General features: G+C 48.5%; 1 protein-coding gene across 1 annotated transcript in view; it reads right to left on the bottom strand.

Moving 5' to 3' along the window:
- Positions 1–5201: 5201 nt before the first annotated feature.
- Positions 5202–15629, bottom strand: part of PGLS (6-phosphogluconolactonase) — a 20457-nt gene continuing 10029 nt past the window's right edge. The window contains exons 3-5 of the mRNA XM_015416533.1: positions 13784–13885; positions 7898–8038; positions 5202–5727 (exon numbers count right to left, since the gene is read on the bottom strand). Of these exons, the coding sequence (XP_015272019.1) occupies positions 5590–5727; positions 7898–8038; positions 13784–13885 (381 nt within the window). The 3' untranslated portion in view covers positions 5202–5589. The remainder of the gene's footprint in view (positions 5728–7897; positions 8039–13783; positions 13886–15629) is intronic.

Raw genomic sequence — 15629 nt, 5'->3', positions numbered from 1 at the left:
TTCCCTACAATGCTTCGAGTAAGGTTTTAGGTTACAATATTGGCCACCCCTCCTAGGTAACCTCCCTCCCTGCCTGCAACCAATAGGATTGTTTTTGGGATGGACTAACAGGTAGGTGGGTCAAGAGGTTGGCACAGGTACCACCCACCTCTTGGACCCCCTATAAAAGGAGAAAACCAGTCACATGGCCCCTCCTGGTTAACTAGCATTCTCCCAAGACAACCCCTGTCTACTTTTACCCCTCTTAAGTCCCCCTTGCTATCCCCAACCCTTGCCTCTATTGATCTCTTGATCTATAGTCAAGAGACTGACGCGTTCTGGCTGGTTCTGATCGTGTGGATTCCCTTTGTTTTCCATTTCTTCCCACCCATTCTTCATTGGAACAACCAAGCTTCAAGACAGATAAGTATCGCCCACCATCACCCCTACCTGCTAATGCAACTGTGCTTATTTCCTACTGTAATTCTTAGGAACATGATTAAATGTGTGAGTGCATCAGTATTGTTTGTATGAGATATATTTTTAAGTAAAAGACATCTATTTTAACCACAACAGCCTCGGATCCTTTACTGGTAACCCTTGGTGTGATCAGGACCTTGGTATAAATTGGCAAGAACCCATCTATAATTGCCAATTGCTATAAATAAAAAGCAATTCGGCTAACAATTCACAACTACCTCCCCCCACACAGACCCCCCCAGCGGCCATTGTTCCATGCCCAGAAGATGACAAAAAAAAAACCCTCCAGGATCCCCAGGCAAACTGGCCTGGAGAAAAATCGCTTCCTGATCCCAAAGTGGCGATCAGCATTTCCCTGGGCATGTAAGGAAGGGCCACAAGAACTAAGCACTAACCTATATTCATTTATTTACACAATTTATATGCCACCTTTTCAGAGTCCTGTTCAAGGCAGCTCACACCTCAGACAGGACTTTTGTTCTCCAAAAAGCCCTTACCATTAGTTCCAAATGTGTATAGTGCAGGCGTGGTGGTTTGGTTCCTGCGCAGTGGCACTTCACATATTCTCAACAGCCCTTTTCCCTCCCCATATTTTGCTGAGGAACCCCAGCAATGAAGGTTTGTTTATAGACCTGAGATGTGGATCGAGTCCAGTGTGAAGCCACCAAGGTAGTTCTCTCCCAGAGGAGAGAATCTGCTCAGTCTCTCAGTCAAGTATTACCTCGAATTCCTTTTTGGCCCTCCAGTCTGTTGACACAGATGTACATACCTTTTCCCTTCAGCCTCCCAGCTCTGATGAAGCCCACAGAAGGGGGCCACACAATCCCTTCTCCTGGAGTCCCCCCACCTTCCCCTTCCATTGTACAGCTCTCAAATCTCTCCCTCACTTAGTTCAGTTTCCATTTCCCTCTGGAGCATCTCTGTGGCGGTGAAGGTTCTATGCCGGAAGCTTCATCTCCCAGGCTTGACATCACCGATGACTTCACAATGCTGCTCTTGGAGACTGCAACAGCTGCCTCTGGCAGATCACTTGAAGGGCCGGCAGATCCTTCGGGGTACAGAAATGTCAGCGGCTGCAGGGAGGGGTGTCCTTTGGAAAGTGAAGGTAGGCAGCCTCCCCCCACCCCCATGTTTTAGACCAGATGCCAGTGATGGAACCCCTTTCTTGTGAGGGGAGAAGAAACGGTTGGGGGCCGAGGAGCCACTGTCAAAAGCAGCGGTAAAGGCAGGAGAAAACAATGAAGCTTGTGTTAAACAATGAAACAAGGTGTTAAAAAGCTTAGGGTGGGGGACACAGGCTTAATGGCAGGTCCCTTCAAGGGTCTGGTCTTGAGAAAGTGTTTACCCCTGGCACACATGGAACTAACGCTTCATTCTTCTAGTCAAGAGTTCCAACCTTACGGTGAGTCTAACTACTTAGGAAGGCAGGAAAGAGCAAAAGTCCAGTGGCCACCTTAAAGACTGACAAAATTTGTGGCAGGGGAGGAGCTTTCATTAGTAACTGAAGAAGGGAGCAGTGCCTCACGAAAGCTCATCCCGTCACAGATTTTGTCAGTCTTTTAAGATGCTACTGGACTCTTGGTCTTCTCTACTGCTACAGCCAGACTAACACTGCTAGCCATCTTGATCTACTTAGGAAAATGTAATGCTAATCTCCGTTTGGGTCAAGGCCAAACCCATGGTTTTTCCATGGGTGAAAAGGGGGAGGGATGCGTCCACTTTGACTGTTCAAAAGGCTAGACTGGGGGATCATGGGGTCTGCCAAGTCAAAAGCTGCTTGAACATACATGAAGCTGCCTTATGCTAAATCAGCCCATTGGCCCATCAAGTTTGGTGGTGGTTAGCACCGACTCTAATCTGGGAGAACCGGGTTTGATTCCCCACTCCTCCACATGCAGCTGCTGGTGTGACCTTGGGTCAGTCACAAGTTCTTTCAGAGCTGTTCTCTCACCAGTCCTCAAAAGAGCTCTCTCAGCCCCACCTACCTCACAGGGTGTCTGTTGTGGGGAGGGGAAGGGAAAGGAGATTGTAAGCTGCGCTGAGACTTCTTCAGGTAGCGAAGGGCGGGGTATGAATCCAATCTCCTTTCTTCTTCTTCAAGGTCAGCACTGTCTACTCAGACTGGCAAGGGTTCTCTGGGGTCATTCACATCGCCTATTGCCAGGTCCTTTTCAACGGGAGATGCCATGGATTGAATGTGGGACGTTCTGCGTGCAATGGAAAGGCTCTTCTGCTGAGCCAGAGGGCCTTCCCTTGGGACTGAGATGGTATTAAGAAAGGAAATTGAGCAAGACTGAGTGGGATAGCTGGTTGTTGAGTGGAAAAGCTGGTCAGATCCAACACATGGTGGTCTGTCTTTCTGCCCAGTATCAATTATGCTCAACAGAAAGGGAAGCCTGGGGGTCAGGATGGGATCCAAGTGCAACGTCACACTGAGAGCAGCTTCAAAGGTTAAACATAAGAGAAACCCATGTTGGGTCAGGCCGGTGGCCCATCCAGTCCAACATTTTGTGTCACACAGTGGCCAAAACCCAGGGGCCATCAGGAGGTCCACCAGTGGGGCCAGGACACTAGAAGCCCTCCCACTGTTGACCCCCCCCCCCCAAGCACCAAGAAGACAGAGCATCACTTGCCCCTGACGGTGTTGAGGAATTACCGTTCCTGGCGCACCGCTATCCGCTATCAAGAACATCGATCGCAAATGTGAGCTGCTGAGCATTTAGTATAATATTGTAGATTGAAGCACCTGTTTTTATATACGTACTATTGTTTTTATTGTTGTATGAATTTTTAGATTGTTGTTAGCCGCCCTGAGCCACTGGGTAGGGCGGGATAGAAATCGCAAAATAAATAAAAAATAAATAAATAAGATAAGAGTGTTCCATCTATATTTTGTGGCTAATAGCCACTGATGGACCTCTGCTCCATATGTTTATCCAATCCCCTAATCCCCTAGAAGTAGTCCTGACCTGGATAGCCCAGGCTAGCCCGATCCGGTCAGATCTTGGAAGCTAAGCAGGGTCGGCCTTGGCTAGTATTTGGAAAGGCGACAGCCAAGGAATACCAGGGTCGAGATGCAGAGGCAGGCAATGGCGAACCACCTCTGAAACGTCTATTGCCTTAAAAACAAGTCTACCTTGCCACCAAGTGGTGCGTAACACTAAAGAGCGACAACTTCTGGCTGCTGGACAATCTTAGGATCTCCCAGCTATTCTACACACAATGCCATACCATAATTAAGTAATTAGTGTAGAAGCACCACAGGGGAAGTAGATGCAATGTCATTTCCACATTGTAATGGCAGCACTTTTTGTACCAGCTACGGAGGAATTTGTGGCCCTGACCTGGTCTGGATAGCCCAGGCTAGCCCAATCTTGTCAAGTCTGAGAGGCTAAGGCAAGCCCTGGTTTGTGTTTGGATGGGAGACCACCAAGGAAGTCCAAGGCAGAGGCAGGCCATGGCAAACCAACTCTGAACGTCTCTTGCCTCGAAAACCCTATGGGGTCGCCATAGGTCGGCTCTGGCTTGACGGCACTTTCCACCCACAAGGAGGGACTTGTACAGTGAAACCTGCACAAGATCCTCTTGGGAGTGTTTCAAGAAGCTCTGCCAGATCTCTGTGGTAGTGCATTCAGGGGGCAGGGCTATGTCATCAACATCCCAAAACATTCTATTGGGTGGAAGCACAACCGGTATTCAGGATGACTGAGACCAGGGAAGCAACCCGGGCAGGGCTCTCCTTTTTCAGCCAGTGGGCACCTTTGGACTTCTGACACAGATGGGTGAGTGCAGTCACAAAATAGCTGCCAGAAAATCAGCTGTGCACAGATGATTATAACAGATCATAAATAATTTTATATTTTTTGAAAAATATTTTTACAATAATTTGTACATATATAATAAATCATCTTATAAAGAGACTTTAAGGAGTCCTCCCTCTTGAAACTTCATTTAACAGAGGAGGACTATTATTAAAGGTTGTACAATAGCTTTTGAAATTCTTGGAGATGATTTTTTATATTTTTGATTAAGATGATTTATTATATATGTACAAATTATTGCAAAAATATTTTTCAAAAAATATAAAATTATTTATGATATGTTATAATCATCTGTGCACGGTACTTGTTGTATGTTGGTTTTCCTACTTACCGTGGGTCCTTGTTTGGTTTTGAGAAAATCAGCTGTGACAGGAGGTGGCTCTAGCCACAAAATGGCTACTGCAGCTTGCCTACAGTTGCACACCGAATTTGCGTCCGGGCTCCCACGGGCACCGTGCTGGGGACCAGTGTTCCCTCTAAGCTGACTGAGTGTGAGCCAGCTCACAGTATTTTAGCCTCCGGCTCACACATTTTTGTCTCCGCTCAGGAAGGAGGGCTCCAGAGCAAGCTAATCTATGCAGCAGCCAAATCGCTCGCTCACAACTTTAATGCCAGTGGCTCACCAAGTAGAATTTTTGCTCACAGGATTCCACAGCTTAGAGGGAACATTGCTGGGGACCCCTGCTGAATCCTCTTGATTCTCTCAAGCCAAAATCAATGGAAACCAATGTTCCCAAAGCAAGCTGTGGTCGAGGGCTACGTAAGCCCACTAACGTGTTGTGCATCAAGTGGACGATAATTCGCTAATTCGTTCCGAATGGTTCACCAATGCAGCGGAATCCAGAACGAAGAGGGGGCTCTGCTGCTTTGCAATACTGAGCATTGAGAGAAAAGCTGGACACAGAGGAGAGGTGTGGGAAAACACAGTGGCTGCAATTGTACATCTTTAATTGTGCATTCACTTGACACCACATTAGACCGTTCACATGATAAAAAGACTGCAACGCCGTTCCCTGCGATTCCCCTCGACGACTAGTGGCTGAACGCCAGTGTTCCCGTGACACGCTTTGCCCCGGCTAAAGAAATTACCATATTGGTTAAAACACAGTGCTCCACAAACGTACCACTTCTTAAAATGAAAGAGAGAGAGAAAGAGAGAAGGAAAAAGACAGTGTTAGTTTCGTGCCGCTCCTGAGCGCTACGACCGGACGTGGAGACTGTGACCTGGAATGTTAGCGGGACGGGCTCGACCCGCAGCCGCGCTTGGTGGGTTTCCCCCAACCCGAAAAGGTTGTGGAACGTGAGCTTCCTACAAGATGGAGTGCTTCTCAAAGGGAATAGTCAGCTCCTTAGCTGCCGGCTCATCCAAAAACCAATACACCTTCCCGGTATGAGGCTGGACCAGGGCAGCTGGCAGGGGGTTTTCTTCGTTGCCTTCCAGGATGCGCTACCCCAAAAAACAGAGTGTTAAAACCTTGTTGTTTAAAATTCAACCATTTGCACATTGCACTCAAAATATAGGAGGGATTCCAGAAGTTCTTCTGTCCCAACACCCTTTCCCATTTTTAAATTGGATGCACACAAACTTCAACTTTTCTTTACCGGAAAATATGTTTTAAATCAAATGGGTTGGTAGGTGTAATGCATAGGGTTGCCGGGTACACCCTAACAACTGGTGGGGGGTGAGGGCAGCAGCAAACTGAGGGCTGGGTCTCTGTTCCCAGCCATGCAGTGATGTCACTTCCAGTGGACATGACATCATGTCACCAGCGCTGTGGGAATCCTCTGGTATTTGGGCAAAAACTCTATGGTAGAAGCTGTTTTTACCATAGAGTGTTTTCCCAAATACGAGAGTGTCCATGCATCACTGGCGATGTGATGATGTCACTTCCAATTAGAGTTGCCAGCCCCCAGGTCCCAGTGGGGTTTCCCCTGCTTTTGGGGGCTGCTATCCATCGTTGGTCAGCTGGCCGGCAAGGAAAACCCCACCCCCAAATAGGGACATTGTCGGCAACGTCCACAATGCAATGACGTCACCGGGAAGTGATCTCATCACGTCAGCAATCTCATGTGCGACACTCTGGTTTTGGGCAAACTCTATGGTTTTGAAGCAAAAAAACCATAGAGTTTTTGCCCAAAAACCAGAGCATTGTGTGTGACATCGCCAACATGATGACATCACTTCTAGCTGACATCAGCGTATCGGGACACTGCCCAATTATGTCCCGCCCACCCCCGGAACGCCCCCCCCCCCAAATCCCCCTGCCGCAACAGCAAGGGGACCTGGCAACCCTACTTCCAATGCATGGTGGAAGTGATGTTGCCTAGGCCTCAGTTTGCTGCTGGTAAGTCTCGCTTCCAGCCAGCTGAACAGCATCAGAAGGATGGGCCCCAAAGCAGGGGTTACCCCACCCCCAGGGGAGTTTGGGAACCAAGTTAACAGATGAAGGGGCTCTGTTCAGATGCAACAACAAAACGAACCCTGGGAGTATTCAGACTTGAAATTCCGCTCACTCCTGACTCAGAAGTTAAGACTTCCTGGATCCAAACCAGTGTTCCCTCTAAGCTGAGTTAGTGTGAGCTAGCTCACAGTTTTTAAGCCTCCAGCTCACAGATTTTTATCTTGGCTCAGGAAGGATGGCTCCAGAGCAAACTAATTTCTGCAGTAGCCAAACTGCTCGCTCACAACTTTAATGCTGGTAGCTCATGAAGTAGAATTTTTGCTCACAAGACTCCACAGCTTAGAGGGAACATTGATCCAAACCAACTCACTGGGATGAGGCTGCCCCTCAGTGGTAGAGTATCCTATTTATATGCAGACGTCTACAGTGGATCAAACAACGTGGTTGTGATCTCTCAACCTTTGGAGCAGGCTGAATACTCGATTCAAACGCAATTCAAACCTTGATTGCAAAGACGAGAACAAACCACAATTTGAGCCACAACAAACCAATATGCTGGAAACCACAAAGTCTTCACTTCTAAGTGAAGGTCAGGAGAAGATAAAGGGGAGCAATTCGTCTTTGGAACAATGGAACCAGCACTGCTTCATTAACTCTGGCAGCGGCTGCTCTCCCCTTATTATCAGGCAAAAGCAGCCGATGCTGCCGCAAGCAAAGAGCTGCACTGCTTTTGTATGGCTACGGGCCACTGGTCTGAGAAGGTGCTTTCCCTGGTTGGTTCTTCCTTTTCCATTCTTGGGAAAGGCAAGGAAAGGCAATGGGGGTTAGCTGGTCCCAGAACCCTGTCATCCCTCCTGATTGGACCCACCAGGGCATTTCTGCAGACGGAAGGACTTCTCCACACAGAGCACAAATTTCTGTTGCTCGGGAGACCCTAACACCATTTTAGGGGGATCTGGGGCCACAGTGGGAGGGAGGCACTAAGAAAATCATGCTCCATCAGCAGAAATCCTTCCACCCCTGGGAACGCTCCAGTGAATCCAACCCTCTGCTTTACGACAAACCAAGGGAATCTGCTTCTTTCTGGGCCTTTCTCAAAGAAGCAACCGGGAAGGTAACGTGGACATAGCCAAAGATCCAATTTAACTCCTAAGCAAGGCGGCTCAACCCGTCAACGTAAAATATTCTAGCTCAGGGGGGGTTTCTGGCATTTACCTTTATCACCGCAGCCTTGCTGTCCCCGGTGGCGACAAACACCACGCTCCGGGCCGCATTCAGAACCGGCAGGGTCAGCGTGATCCGCTCAGGGGGCGGCTTTGGAGAATCGCTAACGGCAGCCACGATCTTCTCTCGCTCCTGCCAGGGGAAAGAGGTCACGAAAGGGTAGGAAGGTCGGCTGATTAGGGGGGTCTGCCTGGCATGGTGGCACCTGGGTCCTATGGGACCAATCCTCCCGAGCCGTCGTCTCGGAGTTTCCATCCAGTTCATGCATAATGGCTTATTCTGCAGGCAACCATGTCTCATGCGTTCTCTTAAAAAGACAATCGCTTAAAAATAATGCACAAAACCCGATACAGGCTAATGTCAAAGGCCACAAACAATGCCGGGCCCTTAGGGTACAGATTATTGAGCTTGCAGTGGAGTTGGGAAGGCATGGTGAGAAAAAGGCAGGAGTCTGGACCTATGGGGGTGAGAGCCAGTTTGGTGTAGTGGTTAGGAGCACGGACTCTAATCTGGGAGAACCGGGTTTGATGCCCCACTCCGCCACATGCAGCTGCTGGTGTGACCTCGGGTCAGTCACAAGTTCATTCACAGCTATTCTCTCAAGGGCAGTTCTCAAGAGAGCTCTCTCAGGCCCACCTACCTCACAGGGTATCTGTTGTGGGGAAGGGAAGGGAAAGGGGATTGTAAGCCACTCTGAAACTCCTTCAGGTAGTGAAGGGTGGGGTCTAAGTCCAATCTCTTCTTCTTCAAATGACCTTTCAATAGTATGCACGGCTCTATCAACAACCGGGTCCTGCCCTTCCCTCCAAGAAGGACAGAGCAAAATACATTGCTCCCGCTCTTCCCCGGTTTTATCCTGCCAGCACTATCGACTGCATGGCTGGACAGTTGGGCCACTCACCCACCCTGCTTCATTACTGGAATGTAGAATACAGATTTGAAATGCACCGCTCTCCAGTTCTCTCCCGCTCACTGTGGGTTGCACGTTCTCTATTGTTCTCAAGTTGTGCAATCTGCCTTTGAGTCTCATTGAGAAAGGCAGACTGCGAAGGAGGAGGTAAAGATGCCGAATAAGCTTGACAAGGAACTGGGCTTGCGGAGGTTAAAATAATTCCAGGATCTGTGTGCGTGTGTTAATTGCTGTCAAAACACTTCTGGCTTATGGGCAACCCTATGAAAATTAATGCCCTCTAAAACATCCTATTATTAACAGCCTTGGTCAGGTTCACTGCTGGAGGAAGTGGTGGCAGCGACAAGCAATGCTCCCTCTGTGGAGTCTTGTGAGCAAAAATTCTACTTTGTGAGCTGCTGGCATTAAAGTTGTGAGCGAGCGATTTGGCTGCTGCATAATTTAGCTTGCTCTGGAGCCATTCCTTCCTGAGCTAAGACAAAAATGTGTGAGCCGGAGGCTAAAAAACTGTGAGCTAGCTCACATTAACTCAGCTTAGAGGGAACACTGGCAACAAGTAGAGACAGCTTCAAGAGGGGACTGGATAAACTTTTGGAGCAGAGATCCATCAGTGGCTCTTAGCCACAAGGTATAGATGGAACACTCTGTCTGGGGCGGTGAGGCTCTGTATTCTTGGTGCTTGGAGGGGGGGGCAACAGCGGGAGGGCTTCTGGAGCTCTGGCCCTGCTGGGGGACCTCCTGATGGCACCTGGGTTTTGGCCACTGTGTGACACAGAGACCAATTCCGCACTGACATTTTTGTCAGTTGTTTTTCCCTGTTGCTTCCCCTTCCCACATGTATTTTGGTCACTCGGGGACTACTAGAGAGAGCAAAACACTTTTTTGGGGGGGGGGGACCCTGAAGCAACAGGGACAAACGAGGGACAAAAATGACAAAAATGTCAGTGCGGAATTGGTCAGAGTGTTAGACTGGATGGGCCATTGGCCCGATCCAACATGGCTTCTCTTATGTTCTTATGGAACACTCTGTCTGGGGCAGCGATCCTTTGTGTTCTTGGTGCTTGGGAGGCAACGGTGGGAGGGCTTCTGGAGTTCCGGCCCCGCTGGTGGACCTCCTGATGGCACCTGGGTTTTGACCACGGTGTGACACAGAGTGTTGGACTGGATGGGCCACTGGCCTGATCCAACATGGCTTCTCTTACGTTCTTAGGTCTTGCAAAACAAGGGCCCTGACTTCCTTCATAGAATCAATCCATCTCATGCTGTGCCATCCTATGTAAATATGTTTAGCTGTTCTTGGTGCACTCCTGCATTTCGGGGTGGTGGGTGCATGGACACGCACACGTGCAAGGGAAGCTTCTGGAAAACTGCACTCAGCCAAGGAGGCTCTTTGCATCCCTGGCACTCAAGTTGGTTTCGCCCACTCTAAGCTCTCGAGGATAAACCAGGACAGAAATCCCACGGAAGGGGAGCGATCTCTCACCATGCTACCTGCTAGACTTGTCTGAAGCAGCAGAATGGCAAGCCATAAAGGCAGATATGCCACTAATTGGAACACTGGTGCATGCCCATCTCAGGGACAGGAAATATGTTCCCCAGAGAGCACTACGGTCAGAGTCGCAAAATCGTCTGCCCCCCCCCCCCCCGGGTCCTAAGGACGCCAGGCTGGTATCGACCAGGACCAGGGCCTTTTCTGTGGCAGCTCCAACCAACTGGAATGAGCTTCCAGATGAGATCAGGGCCCTGCGGGACCTTTCACAGTTCCGCAGCGCCACGAAAATGGAGCTCTTTCACTTGGCATTTTGGTAAGGAGCTGTGTGACTATCTATGCCCTGCGTCAATTCTATTTCCAGCCCGAGCCCGCCAATAATGGATGTACTAATGAATGCACTTTACTAGAGCTATACCGCCCTTGTCATGTTAATGGTTGTAATAATTTCTGTATATTTATACTGCTGTTCTATCTACTGTTTCTTCTGTAAGCCGCCCTGAGCCTGCTTCGGCGGGGAGGGCAGGGTAAAAATCAAATAAATAAACAGATCAATATTTGGGATTTAACCGTTTTGATGCTTCTGGTCTCCAGATAATGAACTGTGCTTTGGAACACTTAGAAAAGCGCAAGGGTCCAGTAGCACCTTTAAAGACTAACAACATTTGAGGCAGGGAAGGAGCTTTCGTGAGTCACTGCTCACTTCTTCGGATTGTTGTTCGGTCGCACAGTCGAGTCCGACTCTTCACGACCCCATGGACCAGATCACGCCAGGCCTTCCTGTCTTCTGCCGTCCTCCGAAGTTTGCTCAATTTCATGTTCGTTGCATCTGTGACACTGTCTAATCATCTCATCCTTTGCATCCCCGTCTTCTTTGACCTTCAATCTTTCCCAGCATCAGGGTCTTCTCCAGTGAGTGCTCCCTTCTCATTGGGTGGCCAAAATCTTTGAGCTTCAGTTTCATTATCTGGCTTTCCAGGGAACAATCAGGGTTGATTTCTTTTAGGATTGACTGATTTTATCTTCTTGCAGTCCAGGGGACTCTCGAGAGTCTTCTCCAGCATTCTTCGGATACAGGTGACTTAAGAAGTGAGCCAGTGACTTACAAAAGCTACCAAGGTTGTTAGTCTTTAAGGTGCTCCTGGACTCTTGCTCTTTTCTACTGCTACAGACAGACTCACACGGCTACCCATCTCGACCTGAGTTCTGTAAGCATTCCAAAACACAATTCCCTCTCCACGGAGGCCTCGCCAGCTTTTATAACTGTTTGTCTTGCAAGGACTGAAGCGCCTAAAGTTAAAAACATTTCAAACGTCCCAGTTTTCCCTTCTCAAAAAAATGCAAGATGTTGGGAAGTAGCCATGTGTCTTTTCATAGGATTCCTCATACTTGCGTGCATGTGCACAAAACCACTAAGACAGCAAGTGTCAATCAATTTAACTGGTGGTTTAATCAACTAAAGCTTTAGTTGATCGATGAGTAGAGAGGAGACCATTTTATGTAATTTGTTAGACTGCGATTTCAAGGCACACTTGTTCAGTGTTTAAAGCTGTCTCTCGTTCTGGTATGCTACTATAATAGGGAAGGAAGATGAAAACCTTAGTGGTGGTGAGTGTTCCCTCTGAGTTAGTGTGAGCTGGCTCACAGTTTTTTAGCCTCTGGCTCACACATTTTTATCTTAGCTCAGGAAACTAATTTATGCAGCAGCCAAATCGCTCACTCACAACTTTAATGCCAGGAGCTCACAAAGTAGAATTTTTGCTCACAAGACTCCACAGCTTAGATGGTGGCTATCTAACAATGGGGATTCTGCTTGTTTTTTATTGGTCAGCTCTTATATCGTCTTCCTTCAGAAAGGCACCTTTACTGTAATTTAGACCTCCTGCAAATTGATTTAACATGATTAATTGATTAGGAGCCTTACGGTTTAATCAACCAGGTACTCTTTAAATCAGTTGCCAGCTTTTTTTAAAAAAAAGAATGAATCACCCCCAAACTTCCCACTTTAGAGGAGGGAGACCTCACAGCAAGGGTAGCTGAATAATGGCAGAGAGGGAGGGATGAAGATGGTCGGTCAGAAGGTGCAAGGAGAAAGAGGGTAAGAGCAAACATCTGGTCAACATCTGGCAGAAATGCTTTGACCCTATCCATCAGCATGCCCTGGCCTCTACAGCTCCCCTAGTGGATGACGGGCCTCTTTGCACCCTAGACTTTAAAATACCTTGCAAAGTAACCCCTATGAAGTTATTTCAGTTAAGTTCAATTATTTCAATGGACTCAAGATTGGAGTAATTCTTCATAGGGTTGCACTGTTAGTTCCCTAGATGCCAATGAGGACAGCTGTGACGGTGGCTCAGGGAATGAACATAGCCAGGTCATGGTTCGCGATCTGAGGTTGGTGCCCATCCATATCCACAACCCTCCCACGACCTTCCATGTGGTTTTCGGAGGTCCGTGGGGTTTGTGGTGGGAAGCGGAGAGGGGGAGTGAGAGGGACCATCGAATTGGCTTGCATCCGTTTCAGCCTAACAGCAGAGCCGGTGTGCCCATCAGCTGTTAGGCTCAAATAGGAGACATTTCAGTGATCCTTTTCACCCCCCCCCCCCAACTTCCAAGCATTCCCTTTAAATGGCTTTTGCAAGCCACACACAAGTGGAGTCGAAGCGGCGAGTTCACCCAAAAGTGGTGAACACGCCGCTTGGACTTAAATCATGTGTGGTGTCGCTTGCAAAAGCCATTTAAAGGGAACGTTCCCTTTAAATGGATTTTGCGAGATCTCCCCCCCCCCTTTCTATTCTGCTGGCCTCCCAGCATCAAGAACCTCACGAAATGAGCTGGTTTGTTAAACTGGGAGGTTCACAAAGGTTCGTGTGACCCGCACAAACTACAACAAACCTCCATTTTCCCGGTTGGTGCCCATCCCTAGACCTGCTCGTGCAGTACATTGATTATTTAAATGTATCATAATTCTTTCCCAGAAGAGCTTTGGAGAGGGAGCTGGCAATGACGGTGCCACCAAAGAAAAGGCTCCACTCCCAACAAAGACGCTATGACGAGCAGGGCCCTTTCAGATGACCCAAGCTTGCAGGGGAGTTGCTCGTACCAGGAAGCTACATTCTCTAAGATAAACTGGATCGAGACTGTTGTAGGGCTCGGAAAGTTACAAACCTGAGCTTTATATTTTGAAACAAACCGGGAGCCGATGTAGCCTCGGCACACATGGGAATGTACTGTTGGCAGAGCCATTCCTGCACAGCGTGTTGGTTAAACCACCTCTTTTTAAAGCCCACGTGGTCTTAGGGTCAGAGCGAGATACCCATAAACCTTAATCCAATTCCGTTCAGCCGCTTGGAACATCCAGCTCCGGTTACCTGGGTCACGGCTAGCCTGCCATGCCCCTTATTTACCCTTGCCCTCTAGTAAGACAGCAGAACAACAAACAACCTTAGACTCACCTCCGCCCCTTGCCCGGACTCACCTGTAAGACAGGATGATCTGGAAAGAGAGAGCAAGTATGTCCATCCGGTCCTACTCCCAAGATCAAGAGGTCAAACACAGGCATATCTTCACCCTGAAAGGCCTGGAAGGGGCAACGTTAGAACCGTCAGTAATCAAGGGAGGGGACAGTCAAGGGAGGGGACAGTGATCATTCAAGAGATTGGCACGGGGTGACCTCACCTTGCCAACATTTCCCGCCAAAGGCAACAAACCTAGCAGAAGCCACAACCCGTTGGCTGTCCAATGGGAGTTCTAAAACCGTCTGAAACTGTACTGCCGCTTGCCGGGGGGGACAATCCCATCGAGGGCTGAGTTTTTCCAGTTGCCCAGTCCCACCCTCTGGCTGCTGCTTCTGTTGCGCTATTGTACTGTGGTTTTAGATGATCCATTTTTTTTAAAAAAAAAAAGCTGCTTTGAATCCTTTGAAGGAGATCGAGGGGATAAAAATATGGAAAGGGATTTAAAAAAAAAAAAAATCTGTCTCTGTAACTAATAAATTCCGCTTGTAGTCTGCGAGTACAAACACTGGCCGATGGAATGCCACAGTGGCGAATTCAAGGGCGGGAAGAAGAGAATGCTCCCAACCCAATATTCCTTATTTATTTATTTTGGGATTTATATCCCGCCCTACCCAGCGGCTCAGGGCGGCTAACAAGCGGCAATGCCGAATTTAAAATTTAAAACAGTAAAACAATATTCATACATAATAAAATCGGTGCTCTAATAATCTACATAAAATCACCAAGATGCGCACATTCCACATTGGCGGCCAACTTTTTTAATGGCACGAGCACCAGTAATGATAGTCTCCCCATGTCTGCTGGGCGACATCTACCCCACCCCCCAGTAATGGGGTAGATAGATGATGGAATCTCAGTGGTGGAATAGTGGTGGCGGTGGCTCCTACTCAAAGGCCTGGCGGAAGAGCTCCGTCTTGCAGGATATCGTGTCTCTGACCTGGATAGCCAGGCAAGCCCAGTCTTGGCAAATCTCGGAAGCTAAGCAGGGGCCGACCCTGGTGAGTACTTGGATGGGAGACCTCCAAGGAATACCAGGGCCATGACACAGAGGCAGGCAATAGCAAGCCACCTCTCTGAAAAGTCCCTTCCCTCCAAGCCCACTAGGGGTTGCCAGAAGTCAGCCATGACTTCCAGGCATGGGCACACATGCACGCACACACACACATACAATACCCAATATTTCTTACGCGCATCTGGCTTGGCCCACTGGGGTTTGAGTGCCAGACTCTGTTATGAGGCCATCACCTGGGATTAGTCCATGGCCTTGCCTTCCCTATGGGAAACTGCTGTGCTGTGTCTGAAGAGCCTCCCGACTCACAGTCGGTGTTCCCCCTAAGCTGAGTTAGTGTGAGCCAGCTCAGTTTTTTAGCCTCCGGCTCACACGTTTCTGTCTTAGCTCAGGAAGGGAGTGCTCCAGAGCAAACTGATCGATGCAGTAGCCAAATCGCTGGCTCACAACTTTAATGCCAGCAGCTCACAAAGTAGAATTTTGGCTCGCAAGACTCCACAGCTTAGAGGGAGCATTGCTCACAGTGCCATCCTAACCGGCGTGACAGCCTTTCGAGGGTGGAGCATCGCTTAGGATGGCACTGTTGGACCAGAGAACAGATCAAAGGAAGTACTTTGTTGGAATGAGGTTCATGCTGAAATGGAGAAAATTGTGAAATGTAAGTTTAAGAAAGAACCAGAAATATTACTTTTAGGACTTAAAATGGAGGGAGTCAATATGACAAAAAGGACTTTGATGTGGTACATGATTACAACTGCCAGAATGACTTATGCTTAGGGCTGCCAAATGCAGCCGGG

Source organism: Gekko japonicus, unplaced genomic scaffold (assembly GCF_001447785.1).
Source record: "Gekko japonicus isolate JY-2015 unplaced genomic scaffold, Gekko_japonicus_V1.1 scaffold2803, whole genome shotgun sequence".
In the NCBI taxonomy this organism is placed as follows: domain Eukaryota; kingdom Metazoa; phylum Chordata; class Lepidosauria; order Squamata; family Gekkonidae; genus Gekko; species Gekko japonicus.
This window is presented reverse-complemented; position numbering and strand designations above follow the sequence as displayed.